The sequence below is a fragment of the Trichomonas vaginalis genome, chromosome V, assembly GCF_026262505.1.
Source record: "Trichomonas vaginalis G3 chromosome V, whole genome shotgun sequence".
In the NCBI taxonomy this organism is placed as follows: Eukaryota; Parabasalia; order Trichomonadida; family Trichomonadidae; genus Trichomonas; species Trichomonas vaginalis.
Genome location: NC_067207.1, coordinates 19,651,364 through 19,673,814, shown reverse-complemented (window position 1 = coordinate 19,673,814; position 22,451 = coordinate 19,651,364). Strand labels below are relative to the sequence as shown.

General features: G+C 44.5%; 4 protein-coding genes and 1 pseudogene across 5 annotated transcripts, besides 2 other annotated features; 2 read left to right on the top strand and 3 right to left on the bottom strand.

Moving 5' to 3' along the window:
* Positions 1–8,942: 8,942 nt before the first annotated feature.
* On the bottom strand, positions 8,943–10,040 carry TVAGG3_0366720 (uncharacterized protein; the record flags this gene model as incomplete). Its single annotated transcript, XM_051231600.1, has 1 exon — positions 8,943–10,040. A coding segment is annotated over one exon (1,098 nt), but the record flags the coding sequence as incomplete, so codon positions are not given.
* Positions 10,041–10,202: 162 nt separating this feature from the next.
* Positions 10,203–11,589, bottom strand: TVAGG3_0366710 (annotated as a pseudogene). Its single transcript has one exon. A coding segment is annotated over exon 1 (1,387 nt).
* Positions 11,590–12,177: 588 nt separating this feature from the next.
* Positions 12,178–13,197: a mobile genetic element.
* A 24-nt stretch (positions 13,198–13,221) lies between these two features.
* Positions 13,222–13,288: a mobile genetic element.
* A 5,370-nt stretch (positions 13,289–18,658) lies between these two features.
* Positions 18,659–20,239, bottom strand: TVAGG3_0366680 (glycoprotein 38 family; the record flags this gene model as incomplete). Its single annotated transcript, XM_001324092.1, has 1 exon — positions 18,659–20,239. The coding sequence occupies one exon, from the start codon at positions 20,237–20,239 to the stop codon at positions 18,659–18,661; it is 1,581 nt and encodes a 526-aa protein (XP_001324127.1).
* Positions 20,240–21,657: 1,418 nt separating this feature from the next.
* On the top strand, positions 21,658–22,020 carry TVAGG3_0366670 (uncharacterized protein; the record flags this gene model as incomplete). The annotated part of the gene is made up of 1 exon (XM_051231599.1): positions 21,658–22,020. The coding sequence occupies one exon, from the start codon at positions 21,658–21,660 to the stop codon at positions 22,018–22,020; it is 363 nt and encodes a 120-aa protein (XP_051101329.1).
* Positions 22,021–22,038: 18 nt separating this feature from the next.
* On the top strand, positions 22,039–22,281 carry TVAGG3_0366660 (serine threonine-protein phosphatase family; the record flags this gene model as incomplete). The annotated part of the gene is made up of 1 exon (XM_051231598.1): positions 22,039–22,281. The coding sequence occupies one exon, from the start codon at positions 22,039–22,041 to the stop codon at positions 22,279–22,281; it is 243 nt and encodes an 80-aa protein (XP_051101328.1).
* Positions 22,282–22,451: the final 170 nt, after the last annotated feature.

Below are 22,451 nucleotides of genomic sequence, written 5' to 3'. Positions count from 1 at the left end.
CTCTCTGCCAACACCCAGACATAACTCCAGCTCTCTGCCAACACTCAGACACAACGCCAGCTCTCTGCCAACTCTCTTCCACAGCAACAACTCTCTGCCAACACCCAGACACAACGCCAGCTCTCTGCCAACTCGCTTCCACATCAACAATTCTCTGCCAACACCCAGACACAACTCCAGCTCTCTGCCAACACTCAGACACAACGCCAGCTCTCTGCCAACTCTCTTCCACAGCAACAACTCTCTGCCAACACTCAGACACAACTCCAGCTCTCTGCCAACACCCAGACACAACGCCAGCTCTCTGCCAACACTCATCTTCAACGCCAGCTCTCTGCCAACACCTTGGCACAGCAACAACTCTCTGCCAACACTCCCCCACAACGCCAGCTCTCTGCCAACTCTCTTCCACAGCAACAACTCTCTGCCAACACTCCTCTTCAACGCCAGCTCTCTGCCAACACTCATCTTCAACGCCAGCTCTCTGCCAACACCTAGGCACAGCAACAACTCTGTGCCAACACCCAGACACAACGCCAGTTCTCTGCCAACACTCATCTTCAACGCCAGTTCTCTGCAACACCCTCTTCAGCGCCAGCTATCTGCCAACACTTCGGCACAGCAACAACTCTCTGCCAACACCTTGGCACAGCAACAACTCTCTGCCAACACTCCCCCACAACGCCAGCTCTCTGCCAACTCTCTTCCACAGCAACAGCTCTCTGCCAACTCTCTTCCACAGCAACAACTCTCTGCCAACACTCTTCTTCAACGCCAACTCTCTGCCAACACTCATCTTCAACGCCAACTCTCTGCCAACACTCATCTTCAACGCCAGCTCTCTGCCAACACCTAGGCACAGCAACAACTCTCTGCCAACACCCAGACACAACGCCAGCTCTCTGCCAACACCCAGACACAACGCCAGTTCTCTGCCAACACTCATCTTCAACGCCAGTTCTCTGCCAACACCCCTCTTCAGCGCCAGCTATCTGCCAACACTTCGGCACAGCAACAACTCTCTGCCAACACCTTGGCACAGCAACAACTCTCTGCCAACACTCCCCCACAACGCCAGCTCTCTGCCAACTCTCTTCCACAGCAACAACTCTCTGCCAACTCTCTTCCACAGCAACAACTCTCTGCCAACACTCCTCTTCAACGCCAACTCTCTGCCAACACTCATCTTCAACGCCAGCTCTCTGCCAACACTCATCTTCAACGCCAGCTCTCTGCCAACACCTTGGCACAGCAACAACTCTCTGCCAACACTCCCCCACAACGCCAGCTCTCTGCCAACTCTCTTCCACAGCAACAACTCTCTGCCAACACTCCTCTTCAACGCCAGCTCTCTGCCAACACTCATCTTCAACGCCAGCTCTCTGCCAACACCTCGGCACAGCAACAACTCTGTGCCAACACCCAGACACAACGCCAGTTCTCTGCCAACACTCATCTTCAACGCCAGTTCTCTGCCAACACCCCTCTTCAGCGCCAGCTATCTGCCAACACTTCGGCACAGCAACAACTCTCTGCCAACTCTCTTCCACAGCAACAACTCTCTGCCAACACCCAGACACAACGCCAGCTCTCTGCCAACACTCATCTTCAACGCCAACTCTCTGCCAACACTCATCTTCAACGCCAGCTCTCTGCCAACACCTAGGCACAGCAACAACTCTGTGCCAACACCCAGACACAACGCCAGCTCTCTGCCAACACCCAGACACAACGCCAGTTCTCTGCCAACACCCCTCTTCAGCGCCAGCTATCTGCCAACACTTCGGCACAGCAACAACTCTCTGCCAACACCTTGGCACAGCAACAACTCTCTGCCAACACCTTGGCACAGCAACAACTCTCTGCCAACACTCCTCTTCAACGCCAACTCTCTGCCAACACTCATCTTCAACGCCAGCTCTCTGCCAACACTCATCTTCAACGCCAGCTCTCTGCCAACACCTTGGCACAGCAACAACTCTCTGCCAACACTCCCCCACAACGCCAGCTCTCTGCCAACTCTCTTCCACAGCAACAACTCTCTGCCAACACCAAGACACAACGCCAGCTCTCTGCCAACACCCAGACACAACGCCAGCTCTCTGCCAACACTCATCTTCAACGCCAACTCTCTGCCAACACTCATCTTCAACGCCAGCTCTCTGCCAACACCTAGGCACAGCAACAACTCTGTGCCAACACCCAGACACAACGCCAGCTCTCTGCCAACACCCAGACACAACGCCAGTTCTCTGCCAACACTCATCTTCAACGCCAGTTCTCTGCCAACACCCCTCTTCAGCGCCAGCTATCTGCCAACACTTCGGCACAGCAACAACTCTCTGCCAACACCTTGGCACAGCAACAACTCTCTGCCAACACCTTGGCAAAGCAACAACTCTCTGCCAACACTCCTCTTCAACGCCAACTCTCTGCCAACACTCATCTTCAACGCCAGCTCTCTGCCAACACTCATCTTCAACGCCAGCTCTCTGCCAACACCTTGGCACAGCAACAACTCTCTGCCAACACTCCCCCACAACGCCAGCTCTCTGCCAACTCTCTTCCACAGCAACAACTCTCTGCCAACACCCAGACACAACGCCAGCTCTCTGCCAACACTCATCTTCAACGCCAGCTCTCTGCCAACACCTCGGCACAGCAACAACTCTGTGCCAACACCCAGACACAACTCCAGCTCTCTGCCAACACCCAGACACAACGCCATCTCTCTGTCAACTCTCTTCCACAGCAACAACTCTCTGCCAACACTCAGACACAACTCCAGCTCTCTGCCAACACCCAGACACAACGCCAGCTCTCTGCCAACTCTCTTCCACAGCAACAACTCTCTGCCAACACCCAGACACAACGCCAGCTCTCTGCAACTCTCTTCCACAGCAACAACTCTCTGCCAACACTCAGACACAACTCCAGCTCTCTGCCAACACCCAGACACAACGCCAGCTCTCTGCCAACTCTCTTCCACAGCAACAACTCTCTGCCAACACTCAGACACAACTCCAGCTCTCTGCTAACACCCAGACACAACGCCAGCTCTCTGCCAACACCCAGACACAACTCCAGCTCTCTGCCAACACTCATCTTCAACGCCAGCTCTCTGCCAACACCCAGACACAACGCCAGCTCTCTGCCAACACTCATCTTCAACTCCAGCTCTCTGCCAACTCTCTTCCACAGCAACAACTCTCTGCCAACACTCCTCTTCAACGCCAACTCTCTGCCAACACTCATCTTCAACGCCAGCTCTCTGCCAACACCTAGGCACAGCAACAACTCTCTGCCAACACCCAGACACAACGCCAGCTCTCTTCCAACACTCAGACACAACTCCAGCTCTCTGCCAACTCTCTTCCACAGCAACAACTCTCTGCCAACACTCCTCTTCAACGCCAGCTCTCTGCCAACACCCAGACACAACTCCAGCTCTCTGCCAACTCTCTTCCACAGCAACAACTCTCTGCCAACACTCATCTTAAACGCCAACTCTCTGCCAACACTCATCTTCAACGCCAGCTCTCTGCCAACACCTCGGCACAGCAACAACTCTCTGCCAACACCCAGACATAACTCCAGCTCTCTGCCAACACTCAGACACAACGCCAGCTCTCTGCCAACTCTCTTCCACAGCAACAACTCTCTGCCAACACTCAGACACAACTCCAGCTCTCTGCCAACACCCAGACACAACGCCAGCTCTCTGCCAACTCTCTTCCACATCAACAATTCTCTGCCAACACCCAGACACAACTCCAGCTCTCTGCCAACACCCAGACACAACGCCAGCTATCTGCCAACACTTCGGCACAGCAACAACTCTCTGCCAACACCTTGGCACAGCAACAACTCTCTGCCAACACTCCCCCACAACGCCAGCTCTCTGCCAACACCTCGGCACAGCAACAACTCTCTGCCAACACTCAGACACAACTCCAGCTCTCTGCCAACTCTCTTCCACATCAACAATTCTCTGCCAACACCCAGACACAACTCCAGCTCTCTGCCAACACCCAGACACAACGCCAGCTCTCTGCCAACTCTCTTCCACAGCAACAACTCTCTGCCAACACTCAGACACAACTCCAGCTCTCTGCCAACACCCAGACACAACGCCAGCTCTCTGCCAACACTCATCTTCAACGCCAGCTCTCTGCCAACACCTTGGCACAGCAACAACTCTCTGCCAACACTCCCCCACAACTCCAGCTCTCTGCCAACACTCCCCCACAACGCCAGCTCTCTGCCAACTCTTCCACACACAACTCTCTGCCAACACTCTTCCACAGCAACAACTCTCTGTCAACACTCCTCTTCAACGCCAACTCTCTGCCAACACTCATCTTCAACGCCAGCTCTCTGCCAACACCTCGGCACAAGCAACAACTCTCTGCCAACACTCAGACACAACTCCAGCTCTCTGCCAACACTCAGACACAACTCCAGCTCTCTGCCAACACCCAGACATAACTCCAGCTCTCTGCCAACACTCAGACACAACGCCAGCTCTCTGCCAACTCTCTTCCACAGCAACAACTCTCTGCCAACACCCAGACACAACGCCAGCTCTCTGCCACTCGCTTCCACATCAACAATTCTCTGCCAACACCCAGACACAACTCCAGCTCTCTGCCAACACTCAGACACAACGCCAGCTCTCTGCCAACTCTCTTCCACAGCAACAACTCTCTGCCAACACTCAGACACAACTCCAGCTCTCTGCCAACACTCCCCCACAACGCCAGCTCTCTGCCAACTCTCTTCCACAGCAACAACTCTCTGCCAACACTCTTCCACAGCAACAACTCTCTGCCAACACTCCTCTTCAACGCCAGCTCTCTGCCAACACTCATCTTCAACGCCAGCTCTCTGCCAACACCTAGGCACAGCAACAACTCTGTGCCAACACCCAGACACAACGCCAGTTCTCTGCCAACACTCATCTTCAACGCCAGTTCTCTGCCAACAACCCTCTTCAGCGCCAGCTATCTGCCAACACTTCGGCACAGCAACAGCTCTCTGCCAACTCTCTTCCACAGCAACAACTCTCTGCCAACACTCTTCTTCAACGCCAACTCTCTGCCAACACTCATCTTCAACGCCAACTCTCTGCCAACACTCATCTTCAACGCCAGCTCTCTGCCAACACCTAGGCACAGCAACAACTCTGTGCCAACACCCAGACACAACGCCAGCTCTCTGCCAACACCCAGACACAACGCCAGTTCTCTGCCAACACTCATCTTCAACACCAGTTCTCTGCCAACACCCTCTTCAGCGCCAGCTATCTGCCAACACTTCGGCACAGCAACAACTCTCTGCCAACACCTTGGCACAGCAACAACTCTCTGCCAACACTCCCCACAACGCCAGCTCTCTGCAACTCTCTTCACAGCAACAACTCTCTGCCAACTCTCTTCCACAGCAACAACTCTCTGCCAACACTCCTCTTCAACGCCAACTCTCTGCCAACACTCATCTTCAACGCCAGCTCTCTGCCAACACTCATCTTCAACGCCAGCTCTCTGCCACACCTTGCACAGCAACAACTCTCTGCCAACACTCCCACAACGCCAGCTCTCTGCCAACTCTCTTCCACAGCAACAACTCTCTGCCAACACCCAGACACAACGCCAGCTCTCTGCCAACACTCATCTTCAACGCCAGCTCTTGCCAACACCTCGGCACAGCAACAACTCTGTGCCAACACCCAGACACAACTCCATTCTCTGCAACACTCATCTTCAACACCAGTTCTTTGCCAACACCCCTCTTCAGCGCCAGCTATCTGCCAACACTTCGGCACAGCAACAACTCTCTGCCAACACCTTGGCACAGCAACAACTCTCTGCCAACACTCCCCCACAACGCCAGCTCTCTGCCAACACTCATCTTCAACGCCAACTCTCTGCCAACACTCATCTTCAACGCCAGCTCTCTGCCAACACCTAGGCACAGCAACAACTCTGTGCCAACACCCAGACACAACGCCAGCTCTCTGCCAACACCCAGACACAACGCCATTCTCTGCCAACACTCATCTTCAACGCCAGTTCTCTGCCAACACCCCTCTTCAGCGCCAGCTATCTGCCAACACTTCGGCACAGCAACAACTCTCTGCCAACACCTTGGCACAGCAACAACTCTCTGCCAACACTCCCCACAACGCCAGCTCTCTGCCAACTCTCTTCCACAGCAACAACTCTCTGCCAACTCTCTTCCACAGCAACAACTCTCTGCCAACACTCTCTTCAACGCCAACTCTCTGCAACACTCATCTTCAACGCCAGCTCTCTGCCAACACTCATCTTCAACGCCAGCTCTCTGCCAACACTCCCCCACAACGCCAGCTCTCTGCCAACTCTCTTCCACAACGACAGCTCTCTGCCAACACCCAGACACAGCGCCAGCTCTCTGCCAACACTCATCTTCAACGCCAGCTCTCTGCCAACACCTCGGCACAGCAACAACTCTGTGCCAACACCCAGACACAACGCCAGTTCTCTGCCAACACTCATCTTCAACACCAGTTCTCTGCCAACACCCCTCTTCAGCGCCAGCTATCTGCCAACACTTCGGCACAGCAACAACTCTCTGCAACACCTTGGCACAGCAACAACTCTCTGCCAACACTCCCCCACAACGCCAGCTCTCTGCCAACTCTCTTCCACAGCAACAACTCTCTGCAACTCTCTTCCACAGCAACAACTCTCTGCCAACACTCTTCTTCAACGCCAACTCTCTGCCACACTCATCTTCAACGCCAACTCTCTGCCAACACTCATCTTCAACGCCAGCTCTCTGCCAACACCTAGGCACAGCAACAACTCTGTGCCAACACCCAGACACAACGCCAGCTCTCTGCCAACACCCAGACAACGCCAGTTCTCTGCCAACACCCAGACACAACGCCAGTTCTCTGCCAACACCCCTCTTCAGCACCAGCTATCTGCCAAACTTCGGCACAGCAACAACTCTCTGCCAACACCTTGGCACAGCAACAACTCTCTGCCAACACTCCCCCACAACGCCAGCTCTCTGCAACTCTCTTCCACAGCAACAACTCTCTGCCAACTCTCTTCCACAGCAACAACTCTCTGCCAACACTCCTCTTCAACGCCAACTCTCTGCCAACACTCATCTTCAACGCCAGCTCTCTGCCAACACCTCAGCACAGCAACAACTCTCTGCCAACACTCAGACACAACGCCAGCTCTCTGCCAACTCTCTTCCACAGCAACAACTCTCTGCCAACACTCAGACACAACTCCAGCTCTCTGCCAACACCCAGACACAACGCCAGCTCTCTGCCAACACTCATCTTCAACGCCAGCTCTCTGCCAACACCTTGGCACAGCAACAACTCTCTGCCAACACTCCCCACAACGCCAGCTCTCTGCCAACTCTCTTCCACAGCAACAACTCTCTGCCAACACTCCTCTTCAACGCAGCTCTCTGCCAACACTCATCTTCAACGCCAGCTCTCTGCCAACACCTAGGCACAGCAACAACTCTGTGCCAACACCAGACACAACGCCAGTTCTCTGCCAACACTCATCTTCAACGCCAGTTCTCTGCCAACACCCCTCTTCAGCGCCAGCTATCTGCCAACACTTCGGCACAGCAACAACTCTCTGCCAACACCTTGGCACAGCAACAACTCTCTGCCAACACTCCCCCACAACGCCAGCTCTCTGCCAACTCTCTTCCACAGCAACAACTCTCTGCCAACTCTCTTCCACAGCAACAACTCTCTGCCAACACTCCTCTTCAACGCCAACTCTCTGCCAACACTCATCTTCAACGCCAACTCTCTGCCAACACTCATCTTCAACGCCAGCTCTCTGCCAACACCTAGGCACAGCAACAACTCTGTGCCAACACCCAGACACAACGCCAGCTCTCTGCCAACTCTCTTCCACAGCAACAACTCTCTGCCAACACTCATCTTCAACGCCAGTTCTCTGCCAACACCCCTCTTCAGCGCCAGCTATCTGCCAACACTTCGGCACAGCAACAACTCTCTGCCAACACCTTGGCACAGCAACAACTCTCTGCCAACACTCCCCCACAACGCCAGCTCTCTGCCAACTCTCTTCCACAGCAACAACTCTCTGCCAACACTCCTCTTCAACGCCAACTCTCTGCCAACACTCATCTTCAACGCCAGCTCTCTGCCAACACTCATCTTCAACGCCAGCTCTCTGCCAACACCTTGGCACAGCAACAACTCTCTGCCAACACTCCCCCACAACGCCAGCTCTCTGCCAACTCTCTTCCACAGCAACAACTCTCTGCCAACACCCAGACACAACGCCAGCTCTCTGCCAACACTCATCTTCAACGCCAGCTCTCTGCCAACACCTCGGCACAGCAACAACTCTGTGCCAACACCCAGACACAACGCCAGTTCTCTGCCAACACTCATCTTCAACGCCAGTTCTCTGCCAACACCCCTCTTCAGCGCCAGCTATCTGCCAACACTTCGGCACAGCAACAACTCTCTGCCAACACTCCCCCACAACGCCAGCTCTCTACCAACTCTCTTCCACAGCAACAACTCTCTGCCAACTCTCTTCCACAGCAACAACTCTCTGCCAACACTCCTCTTCAACGCCAACTCTCTGCCAACACTCATCTTCAACGCCAACTCTCTGCCAACACTCATCTTCAACGCCAGCTCTCTGCCAACACCTAGGCACAGCAACAACTCTGTGCCAACACCCAGACACAACGCCAGCTCTCTGCCAACACCCAGACACAACGCCAGTTCTCTGCCAACACTCATCTTCAACGCCAGTTCTCTGCCAACAACCCTCTTCAGCGCCAGCTATCTGCCAACACTTCGGCACAGCAACAACTCTCTGCCAACACCTTGGCACAGCAACAACTCTCTGCCAACACTCCCCCACAACGCCAGCTCTCTGCCAACTCTCTTCCACAGCAACAACTCTCTGCCAACTCTCTTCCACAGCAACAACTCTCTGCCAACACTCCTCTTCAACGCCAACTCTCTGCCAACACTCATCTTCAACGCCAGCTCTCTGCCAACACTCATCTTCAACGCCAGCTCTCTGCCAACACTCCCCCACAACGCCAGCTCTCTGCCAACTCTCTTCCACAGCAACAACTCTCTGCCAACACCCAGACACAACGCCAGCTCTCTGCCAACACTCATCTTCAACGCCAGCTCTCTGCCAACACCTCGGCACAGCAACAACTCTGTGCCAACACCCAGACACAACGCCAGTTCTCTGCCAACACTCATCTTCAACGCCAGTTCTCTGCCAACACCCCTCTTCAGCGCCAGCTATCTGCCAACACTTCGGCACAGCAACAACTCTCTGCCAACACCTTGGCACAGCAACAACTCTCTGCCAACACTCCCCCACAACGCCAGCTCTCTGCCAACTCTCTTCCACAGCAACAACTCTCTGCCAACTCTCTTCCACAGCAACAACTCTCTGCCAACACTCTTCTTCAACGCCAACTCTCTGCCAACACTCATCTTCAACGCCAACTCTCTGCCAACACTCATCTTCAACGCCAGCTCTCTGCCAACACCTAGGCACAGCAACAACTCTGTGCCAACACCCAGACACAACGCCAGCTCTCTGCCAACACCCAGACACAACGCCAGTTCTCTGCCAACACCCAGACACAACGCCAGTTCTCTGCCAACACCCCTCTTCAGCACCAGCTATCTGCCAACACTTCGGCACAGCAACAACTCTCTGCCAACACCTTGGCACAGCAACAACTCTCTGCCAACACTCCCCCACAACGCCAGCTCTCTGCCAACTCTCTTCCACAGCAACAACTCTCTGCCAACTCTCTTCCACAGCAACAACTCTCTGCCAACACTCCTCTTCAACGCCAACTCTCTGCCAACACTCATCTTCAACGCCAGCTCTCTGCCAACACCTCAGCACAGCAACAACTCTCTGCCAACACTCAGACACAACGCCAGCTCTCTGCCAACACCTCGGCACAGCAACAACTCTCTGCCAACACCCAGACATAACTCCAGCTCTCTGACAACTCTCTTCCACAGCAACAACTCTCTGCCAACACCCAGACACAACGCCAGCTCTCTGCCAACTCTCTTCCACAGCAACAACTCTCTGCCAACACCCAGACACAACGCCAGCTCTCTGCCAACACTCCCCCACAACGCCAGCTCTCTACCAACTCTCTTCCACAGCAACAACTCTCTGCCAACTCTCTTCCACAGCAACAACTCTCTGCCAACACTCCTCTTCAACGCCAACTCTCTGCCAACACTCATCTTCAACGCCAACTCTCTGCCAACACTCATCTTCAACGCCAGCTCTCTGCCAACACCTAGGCACAGCAACAACTCTGTGCCAACACCCAGACACAACGCCAGCTCTCTGCCAACACTCATCTTCAACGCCAGTTCTCTGCCAACACCCCTCTTCAGCGCCAGCTATCTGCCAACACTTCGGCACAGCAACAACTCTCTGCCAACACCTTGGCACAGCAACAACTCTCTGCCAACACTCCCCCACAACGCCAGCTCTCTGCCAACTCTCTTCCACAGCAACAACTCTCTGCCAACACTCCTCTTCAACGCCAACTCTCTGCCAACACTCATCTTCAACGCCAGCTATCTGCCAACACCTCGGCACAGCAACAACTCTCTGCCAACACCTTGGCACAGCAACAACTCTCTGCCAACACTCCCCCACAACGCCAGCTCTCTGCCAACTCTCTTCCACAGCAACAACTCTCTGCCAACACTCCTCTTCAACGCCAACTCTCTGCCAACACTCATCTTCAACGCCAGCTCTCTGCCAACACTCATCTTCAACGCCAGCTCTCTGCCAACACCTCGGCACAGCAACAACTCTCTGCCAACACCCAGACACAACGCCAGCTCTCTGCCAACTCTCTTCCACAGCAACAACTCTCTGCCAACACTCCTCTTCAACGCCAACTCTCTGCCAACACTCATCTTCAACGCCAGCTATCTGCCAACACTTCGGCACAGCAACAACTCTCTGCCAACACCTTGGCACAGCAACAACTCTCTGCCAACACTCCCCCACAACGCCAGCTCTCTGCCAACTCTCTTCCACAGCAACAACTCTCTGCCAACACTCCTCTTCAACGCCAACTCTCTGCCAACACTCATCTTCAACGCCAGCTCTCTGCCAACACTCATCTTCAACGCCAGCTCTCTGCCAACACCTCGGCACAGCAACAACTCTCTGCCAACACCCAGACACAACGCCAGCTCTCTGCCAACTCTCTTCCACAGCAACAACTCTCTGCCAACACTCCTCTTCAACGCCAACTCTCTGCCAACACTCATCTTCAACGCCAGCTATCTGCCAACACCTCGGCACAGCAACAACTCTCTGCCAACACCTTGGCACAGCAACAACTCTCTGCCAACACCCAGACACAACGCCAGCTCTCTGCCAACTCTCTTCCACAGCAACAACTCTCTGCCAACACTCCTCTTCAACGCCAACTCTCTGCCAACACTCATCTTCAACGCCAGCTATCTGCCAACACTTCGGCACAGCAACAACTCTCTGCCAACACCTTGGCACAGCAACAACTCTCTGCCAACACTCCCCACAACGCCAGCTCTCTGCCAACTCTCTTCCACAGCAACAACTCTCTGCCAACACTCCTCTTCAACGCCAACTCTCTGCCAACACTCATCTTCAACGCCAGCTCTCTGCCAACACTCATCTTCAACGCCAGCTCTCTGCCAACACCTCGGCACAGCAACAACTCTCTGCCAACACCCAGACACAACGCCAGCTCTCTGCCAACTCTCTTCCACAGCAACAACTCTCTGCCAACACTCCTCTTCAACGCCAACTCTCTGCCAACACCTCGGCACAGCAACAACTCTCTGCCAACACCCAGACACAACGCCAGCTCTCTGCCAACTCTCTTCCACAGCAACAACTCTCTGCCAACACTCCTCTTCAACGCCAACTCTCTGCCAACACCTCGGCACAGCAACAACTCTCTGCCAACACTCCCCCACAGCAACAGCTCTCTGCCAATACTCAGCCTCAGCCTCACCCATCTTGGAATAATCTCCGCCTATAACCAAATAAATAAAGATATCGAATATGCCAAATCTCATTTTGAGGCATTTTTGGACATGAAGACGGGTATTGTTCCACAGCCAACGCCTACCCAAGCATGGTTCTCCGCTATTGAACGTTTTAAGCCCCTGAATCAAATTTCTTCCACAATTCCTTCCGGACTTATGATTGAAGAGTCTCCATTATCATTTCCATCTGAGCTGAGGAACATTAAATATCTTACAAACCCTCTTCCACATCCCCCCTCAAGACATATGGTAGAAAGAGCTTTTAGAGAGCTAGGCTTGGCACGTCCAAGGGGACCCTATCGGCCAAAAGGAAAGACAAGATACTTAGCTGCCTTTCCTAACCAAATATGGCACGTTGATATCCACTTTCTTGGCAAAAAGAGAAGTCAGATTCTTTATGCTGTGATTGATGACTGCACAAGGCTCATCATAGAATGGCAGCATCTTTCGTCAAAACATGCTAGCCAAACAGTGAAAGTAATTAAGAGAGCAATAGCCCGTTATGGACCACCACATACAATTTGGTCCGATAATGGCGGCGAGAATAAAGGCGAGTTCCTAAAAGCTATGAGGGTTCGGGGATCAATAATGTATATATTGTCCCCCATTGCCCATACCAAAATGGGAAAATCGAGCGCTTGTGGCCTAACATAGAGAGCAGAGAGTTGTCATGGGCAAAGATTCAACAATGGGTTGAGTACTATAATGCTAAACCTCATCTAGCATTACCAACTCATTATGTGAATGGAAAAAAAATTCACTATAGCCCATCTGAAATGTGGAAGAAACTTCCAATTTGGAAGAGGGGAATGCCGGCAAAATGGATTGTGGATGGAGTCTCTCAAGATTTTCTTCCAGGTTCAATTATGGCCAATGAGATGCCAGAGCTCCAAGGAATCGAAGAAGATGAATGGGAAAAAGAAGGCGAGGAAGTTGAAGAAGAAGAAAATAAGGCGAATCCGGTTGAAATAGAAGAAGATAGTAATGAAGAAGAAGAATACGAAGTAAATTATGAAGAAGAATATCAAGAAGATTATGAAGACCCTTATGAAGAAGATTATGATGATTCATTTTAATATTACGAATAAAATGTCACTTTTTCTATTTGTGACACGTAAAGTTGTCACTTTTCTATCAAACTGTTTTTATCGTTTTCGTATATAACATCTGCAGGTTACTCACGTCTTCACTCACCTGTTCAATGACTTGTCTCTTCGCTTCTTTCGTTCCGTAAGTGTCAGCAGCTTCAGTATCGACATCAACAACTGTTCCTCCATTCTGATCATGGTCTGTTTCAGCTTTGAATGGAAGATTTAGACCAATTAACTCGCAATTTGCGGAATGCATTGTTAATTGAAGGGATTGGAGCTCTTCAGCCAATTGACCAGTCAATTCTTCAATCATTGCATCCAATTCAGGAACATTCTTCAAATTCATAAAAGATGTTACGTTATTATTAACTTGGTTGGTCAATAACTTGATGTAATCATCATTTTGGTGCTGCGCAATGACATATTCCAATCTTGCCCTTTCTTTCGACTTCTTTTTGGCAATTGCTTTGTAAATGTCGTCATTTGGTATCGGGCAGTTCAAAATAGTGTTGTTTAGCTTAATTGCATCCATGACATCGATGATTGGATCAATGGTTTTAGGTCTGTTTCCATCAATAAATAATTGTTTGATAGAATTGTTCTTTCTGATCAATTCTGCGATGGCTTCGAGTCCTTCCTGTCTGGAATAATTAAAACTGATGTCAAGAGTGGTTATTTTCGTGTTGGATCTGAGAGATCTAAGAATTGGAATTATTTCGGTTTCCATTCCATTGGATTTGCAGCCTTTGATTCCTAAGTACTTCAATGACTCGAGCTCTGATAGTTTGGCAAGGGCATCTCCGATTCCTTTCTGTAAATGATGGAAATTATCTGCAAGTTCGAGTTTTGAAAGGTTTGTAAACTTTGGAAGTTTTCGGTTAAGTAATTCTACATCGGCCACTTCCAAACCGTTATTTTCAAGGCCCAATCCGACCCAAATTGTCGCAGTTTTCTTCATTTGGTTAAGAACTGTTTCGAGATTCGGGCCATTGATCTTAAGACCACCGATATACAAGGTAAACTTTTTCATGCTCCTGTTTTCTTGTATTGTCTTGATGATCTGGACAATTTGTTCGATTTTGAGACTGGAACCGCTGATATTCAGCTCTGAAAGGAAGTCAGAGTTCCTTATCAACGAGATCAATGCGTTAAATGAGTTCGGTTTGATCTTTGAATCGTTAATTCTCAAAGTATCAACAGGTTGTGGGTATGCAACGAGTCCTTCAAGGATATGATGGACTCCTGACTGTATTCCACCGAAATCTATGGAGTGGAGTGAATGAATTCCATTCTGGCTTAAAGATCTGAGGTGATCTTTGAAAATTTGAGCGGATTTGTCGTTGATTTTGGCGTAAGGGATATGGAAATAGCCTAATTTCCATAGATGTTCGTTGCTCCTTATCGCATTCATCAACATTTCGGTTGCAGAGGAAGATAAGTTGCAATTTCCAAAATCAAGGAAGAAAACATCATGTGGGTAAGCGGCGAAAACACCCATAAGAGGTGTAGCATCTGCAAACGGATTTCCAGATAAATCAAAGTATGAAATTTTTATATCTGGATTATTGGCAATTGCTTGGGCCAATTCGCCGACACCACTTGCAATATTGCAATTCTCAATGGAAAGAATGTGCAAATTGCAGTTTATCTCGATCAGAGGAGCAATTGCTTCGAATAAGTCAGGATGAGTGATATTTGTGCAGCAAATGCCAAATATGTATGAACAGTACTTCAGTGCGTTGAAGAATGGAGACAAATCCATCGACAAACGAATATTTGTTTCCATTAACTGGATAGGAAGCTGATTTAGGTTAATAATACCTGTATTCCTGGTCAGGTTCTTATGGTAGAAGCGGACAACTTCGTGTTGATAAGAACAGTCGAGATAAGAACAAAAAGCGTTATATGTGAATTGAAACGCTTGAGATGGGGATATGGCAGGATTAAATGGTGGGAATAAGTTTCCGTCATGTGGTTTGAACTCAAATCTCCTACTCGGAGGGATTAATGAAGATGAAAGGAGATAATCACGTAAAATTGTCCTTGCAAGACGTATACCTTCTGGTGTATATATTTTAATTTCATTTTCATCAGTTAATATAACTATAAAGTAATCTGAAAGCGTTTTCATTTTTACAATTGAGAATAAATGAAGTTCTAGAGCATGATGAAATGCCTTTCCCATCATTCTCTTCCTTCTAAATGTCATCATGTGTTCTGAAAGACAGATTACTCCTTGTTGGTAGACTACATCGTCAATTGAGAAATCTGCACGAATTGCAATGTGAATTTTTGCTTGATGAAGAGGTACAAGCTTTTCAGCCATTTTCATCTCAGATTCTGAGAGATGAGCATCAAAGTTTGGCTTTGTGTCTATATTTTTCATGAATAACTTTGAAATGTTGATTTAAATCTTACAGTGAAATGTATTCAATTTTTGAATGATATTGAATCCTTACATCATGACTTTTAATTGATATATTATGATTCTATACTTTAAATATAGTACATAAATATTCTTATCTGCTCAGTTTTTCAATATATTGAATTTGACTTTTGTCGGATTATTCCTTTTAAATACGAGATCATAAATTTAAAATTATTACTTATAATAATCTTAATTGAAAAGAATTGTAAAGGATGGCTCAAATATTTGAATATGATTTTATACTTGTCAAAAATATTTAAGTCACCGTAAATAATTCGCTTGATATTTGATCCACTGAAACACCAGAGAACAATAGTTATTCACTACCCATTCAAATTCTTAATTGAAATATTCATAAACATTGCAACATTAGTTATTAGTAATTATATAAACTATCAGATTAACCTTGAAAAGTGACACAATCGAGTAAATCTTCCGGAATACTAAAATTACTTTTTAACCCTAAAATCAACAATCCTATGTGATATCCAATATTAATTTTAGTATAAAACTAGTTTTATAATAAAATAATTTTCATATTAGAACATTTTGAAGAATAAATTGCTGAAATCAAATAAGATATATCATACATGCACAAATATGATATAACGAGAAATTTCAAACAATCAATATTAGTTTTTCAGATAACATAGTTAAGTGTATTTTTATAATAACTGTATAATTTTATGTAAAAACATAGATTAACAGTTTCTGAATAATAATCTGGGAGGGGAAATTTCACAATTTCATTGATGATTATGGGATTGGAACTAAGATATACTGTGAAAATATCCGAATTTATCAATTTCTATTCATTCCATTACCAATCCTGATGCTTCCACTAATATTTTTTTTCTAAATGATGTCAACTCTATTATAGCTTAGAATCAGCATTTAAACATATGATCAACAGGAGAAATACAATAATCAAATTGTTATCTAGATATGATGGCATTCTGAGCAAAACTATTAATTGATATCTAAAAATATAAATTCTTAAACCATTTATAAACGCAAAAACATTTACACAACAAAATTTACTTCAAGAACAAGAAAAACCAAGGAATACAATATATCTAATATGTTGCTCACGAGTTTTGCCACTCGTGTTTAAAAATTGTTTTGAACTTACCAGAGTAGTTTCACTAGGAATATACTCTGCCTGACAATTCATTGTTGAAAATAAATCCAACTCAAGGGTTAAACTTTTATTGTCATTTGAAGCAAAGTTATTATTTAAACAGTTATTGGGAGATAAATTGCAGTTAATAATATAGGAAATACCTGAGAATATATTATTCACTGTGTTATATTGAATGATCGAATTCTTGCATGTTGAGACATCAGTATCAAACCTTATGACAGAACCTCCATCATTTACAGAATTGCCGATAAAAATGCATGAATTGACTAATCCAGAATTACCAATATGAATTCCAATGCATAAACTACCTGATGTACAATTTGAAATTGAAGAATATTCAACAACACTTGTGTTTTTAATATAGTCAATACCATATGCTGCATTGTTTTGGAAATTACATCTAGATATATTAGAGGATGAAATTAACGAGGTTCCATAATCCATCATAACGGCATTATAATAACCAGATGAAAGAGTGATCGTGGAATCAAGAACGAAACTTTTCATCGCAGTTGAGTCATCTGTTTCAACATATGAGTGACCACCCCAACCATTATATTCTGGTTCTGAACTTTTGTAACTGCAAACGTGAGATTGAATATTTTGTCCTCCAGATTGAAAGATCGATCCGCCACCTTTTGAGTTCTGAGTATTTGAATTTTCAAATACACATTTTAAAATCAAAACACTACAACTTGCTTGAATATTTATACACCCATCTGTGACGAAATTCCAAAAAACAGCATTTTCGACAAACGTGTTTCCGCTGTATGAAACAACATTTGAGCCCGTATCAACATAATAAGAATAACTCGAATCTGGATAAAAAGTATTCCAGTCCGATCCTGAACAGTGAAGATAAAAAAGATGATCATTGAATGAAGAGGCATCACTTGTATGAAGCATAGGAAAGATTATCTGAGAAAGAAACATTCAAAATGAATTGAATCACTATCAAAAAATCAAATTGTGAATTTTATAAAAATAAAGAGTCTTAACATATAATTAAAGGATTTATGAAATATATTTCGAGCGTTGAAATACTCTCAAATTTCAATTAACTATTTTCAAACACTTATTAAACTAAATTGATATTAATTACTAAAACTTCAATCAAAATTTTTCTAAAAATTTTGACAGTTTCTCATACATGGGGTTAACTTATAATTGGAACATAAATAGATTATTCAATAGTTGAACGATATATTTAAAGATTTTTAAGCGATAATTTGTCTATTTCAAAGAAATCGGAAACTGACTCTGAGCATGACAACTATTATCTTAGCTTTATAATTTGTTTGTAAAACTCTCCATGATTTGTATGCATTTTTTCCTTATATTCTCTTTTTTTTCCCTCAACTTCATAAAAAAATTGATTTTCTACATATTGTTTATTGGAAATTAAATGCATAAACAATGATAAAAAGAGTTCATAAATCTGAACGAAATTAAGGGATATTTTCTATAATTAAAAATCCAATGAACTTGTGAATTAGAATGATGTATAACATGTTTGTTTTATTCATTAAAAAGTAAAATAATTAAATAGTTTATTAACTTTTGGAAATTAATTGAAAATCAAATGAGGTAACATTTTTATAATCAGAAGATTTTTAAATCAGAATTAAAATATTAGTATGTTTGATTTACTCGAAAATTATGTAAAAGAACAATAACTTACTAAAATTCTCTGTAGAAATTTTTTATTGCAGCACATGGAAGAAAAGAAAAACCTTCTACTGAACGATCACACCAAAATATCGCACGAAAACCATGCCAAGAGTACCATTGAAGTCGAAATACAAAAAGAAAAAAATATAAATAAAAAACGTAAAGTTTTTAGAAAAATGGAATATTGAAATGCTATTTAGAAATTAGATGTTATCCCCTGCTTCTGTGCCATTCTTTTCTGATTTCTTTCTAAAGATGAAAAACCATACTAGAACGGATACAATTGCAACAACCAGAATAATAGCAATTACTATTCCTGCGATTGCACCACCTGATAGACCGCCACTATCTATTTCAGGTTTGTTTCTTTTTAATTCATCTTCTGATTGCACACCACCTGCAATCTCATAGAATACACTATCTCGAAAATAAGTTTTGTCTAAATTGTAGTTAGATGTAGCTTTTTTAATCGTTATTGTTAATGTTATCTCTTGATCTTTGCTATTGTCAAGTATATAAGGAATTACAAGTATTGTTTGATCATTATTGGCGGATGGATCTGTAGTGAAAGCACCGTTTTTCTTGTAAATATTAGTTCGAAAATTTTTCCCTTTTACATTTAAAACAATGTCGGAAGTATTGTGTGCAATAAATATGAAAGAGTCATTTTTATCGTTCATTGTGATAATTTTTTGCTTAAATGTGAGATCAGACATTGTTGTGAAAAATGTTCGATTAACATGATTATTTCCATAAATAGGTTCAGGAATTGGAATTATTTGAATTGAACATTTATAAGGAGAAGAACATTTAATTACATTATAAATATCTCCACTTACCACACTAAAGGGATTGTCATATGTCTTGAAATCATTATTAGCTGAGTGATTAAATACAGAGACTGTAAATGAATCAAAGCTTTTATATATAAAATTGCCAGCTGTACAATTACCGCCTCCTTCTTTGACATCTAAAAATTGACTTTTAGGATGTAAGCTTGAAGGAGCAAAAAATTCTTTGCAAACTGCAAATTCACTTGGCAAGTCTATAAAAACTCTTTCTTTGTTTTGGTTTGTGTATTGAATTAAATCATCAAGCATAAACACACCATTATTTGGCAGAATGTAAGTAATTTTTTCATCGTATAGCAGTTCTTTATCAACATCTGGTTGGTAAACAGGGTCAATTTCACATTTGAAAATAATATTAGTATCTTGGAAATTATTCATCAATTCGTAATGATAAATTGTTCCACTTCTAGTAGATGGACCTCCAGATCCTCTAGTTTCCCCTCTAGAATCACCAAAAATCACTGTGTAATAAGTAAGATTCTGATTAACTGAGTAAAAATTAATACACTGTGTCGGTCCAATATGGAATACCCTGACAAATGAATTAAATGTCGAGAAAATTCCCCAAGTATAATTATTTCCATCTGATGTTGAGCCAGTAACATAAGTTAATGTAACTTTGAGTTGTTGACTTGAATCTTTTGCTGCTATCTTGAAATATGGCCATTTTGTACTCGACACAATGAGGTAAGAGTTCTCAATTGTTTCTTCTGATGTTTCTATGCCGAGATTTTCATCAATAAATTTATATGTAACAATAAAATCTTGATTTGCTTTAATAAAATAGGAACCTTTAGCACATCTTACTTCATTTGCATTTACAGTATAAGTCCTTGAATATAAAAAACCATCATTGGAAAACGTATTCTCTTCTGTGCATCCACTGATCACTTGAATTTCGGAAAATGCTTGTGCAAATAATATAAGAAACATGTGAACTATAACTTTTGCAACGGCTTTTCCCACAAAATTATAAAAATAACGTTTGCATAATAAAAATATAGAAATAATAACATTTTAGTCATTCATGCATAAATGCTTTTGAATAAGGGTTTCGTTTTGCGAAAAAAACGTACAATACGCAATTTCGCTAAAAAAACATTTAGCTAGCAATTTCGACCTTTGACTCCACTCAAGACGTCACTTTTTTAATTTTGCGGTATCATATTTTTGGAAAATCTTTATGAATATAGGTCAGGTAAGTGGGGCTTCCAGGGGCTGCGCCCCTTCTAGCCCCTAAGAAATTTTGCCCAAGACCCAAGAGGAGGACCGAACCCCAGCCGACCAGCCGGTGACACTTTTTTGTTTCACTTTTCACAAATTATATATGTTTTCATGCTTTGTCACTTTTCTATCACTTTTCGGGTAAAAACATTTTTATTATTATATATAAATGAATTTTACAAAACCACCGTTACCGTTTTTTGGAAATAAGAGTAGATGTAAAGATATTATATTGAGAGAACTTAAGAAACTACCGAATGGTCTAACATTTGTAGATTTGTTCGGTGGAAGTTTCTATATATCCCATTTATGTCATACCGTATTTCCTGACTCAAAGATTATATGCAATGACTTCGACAACTATATGGACCGTCTCAAACATATTCCAGACACAAACAATATATTGAAAGAGTTAAAAGAAAAGATACCTATAGGTAAGATGGAACGTATACCATTAGATAACAAAAATATTGTGAGAGAGGTTTTGAAAAAAGCAGAATATATAGACTGGAATAGTATATCTGCTAGACTATTATATAGTGGTGCTATAAGAGTTCATGACATTGAAACACTTATGTCAAAAGTTTTATATCTTAACTATACAAATGTTTTCAAAGAGAACATAGAAAAATATATTGAGGGTATAGAGTTTGTAAGATGTCATTGGACAGAGTTGTATGAAAAATATAAAGACAAGGAAAATGTTTTCTTTATAGTGGACCCGCCGTTCTTTAACACATGGGATTTTCAATACCAAGTAGACTGGACTTTGAGAGACTCTTTAGAAACTTTAGACGTTATACATAACCATCCATGCTTTTACTTTACATCCGATAAAAGTGGTTTGGAAACCGTTATGAGATGGTTAGAGGACATACATGACTATGAGTTTAGATATGACAAGATAGAATATGAGAGAGGTCCTATAAACTGGAGAAAGTGTCACAATAAAGAAATTTTATTAGTAAGTAAATGTGGTTTGAAATAGGACTACTTGTTTTAGGTTTTTTCCATTGTGTCATTTATTTATTTGACGTGGCAGAAAAGTACAGAGAATATGAAGATGAACCAATGCCTGCAAATGTTCAGCATATGTACTCGTAAGAGATATTTTTATCTAATATTAAATGGACGCACAGAACTTAGCGAATGCACAGCAACCTGGACAACCAAACCCAGAGAATATTCCAAATGAAGTTAGAATACAAACTGCAATGGCAAACTATGGTCAAGTGCCAACAGATGTACAAATGCAAACTGCCATGTCAAATGACGCTGCGTTAGGTTTGCCACCATGGTATGCAAATATGAGATGGAAAGAGTTTTATACAAACCCTGAAGTGGGATATAAACAACTTTATGCAGATGACGCGAACACAGGAGTTGACCCAGAATATGTTTTCTACCAGAGGAGAAACAGAATGTATGAGCTCCAGTTAAAGAATGCTATGGAACTCAACAGGAAACGTAAGAGACTAGGCGGACATTAGATTTTTACATATAGTAAAATGGGTTTCTTCAGTAGTATTGGAAACTTCTTTCGAAATGTTGGAAGAGGTATATGGAATGGAATAAAAACCGTAGGAAGAGGAATTTGGAACGGTGTCAAAAATATTGGTAAAAGGGTAGGTCAGTTTGTTGGTATTATACCTAAAGACCCTGAACCAGAAGAACAAGCTCCTGTTATACAACAGCCTGAACCTGCAACACAGTCTAGTTGGCAACCAAATCCAACACCTCAACCGTATTAAAAAATTATATTTTTACCGTTCGATAGTAGTTGTATATGAAACTAAGTTCTAAGTAAAACGCATGGTATAATGGAATTATTCTTTTTCTTCCATCTGTAGTAAACCATACTTGAAAGTCTGAAATACTTCCACTTGTGGTTCGTATAACTTTGTAGGTTTTTCGTAAAAGT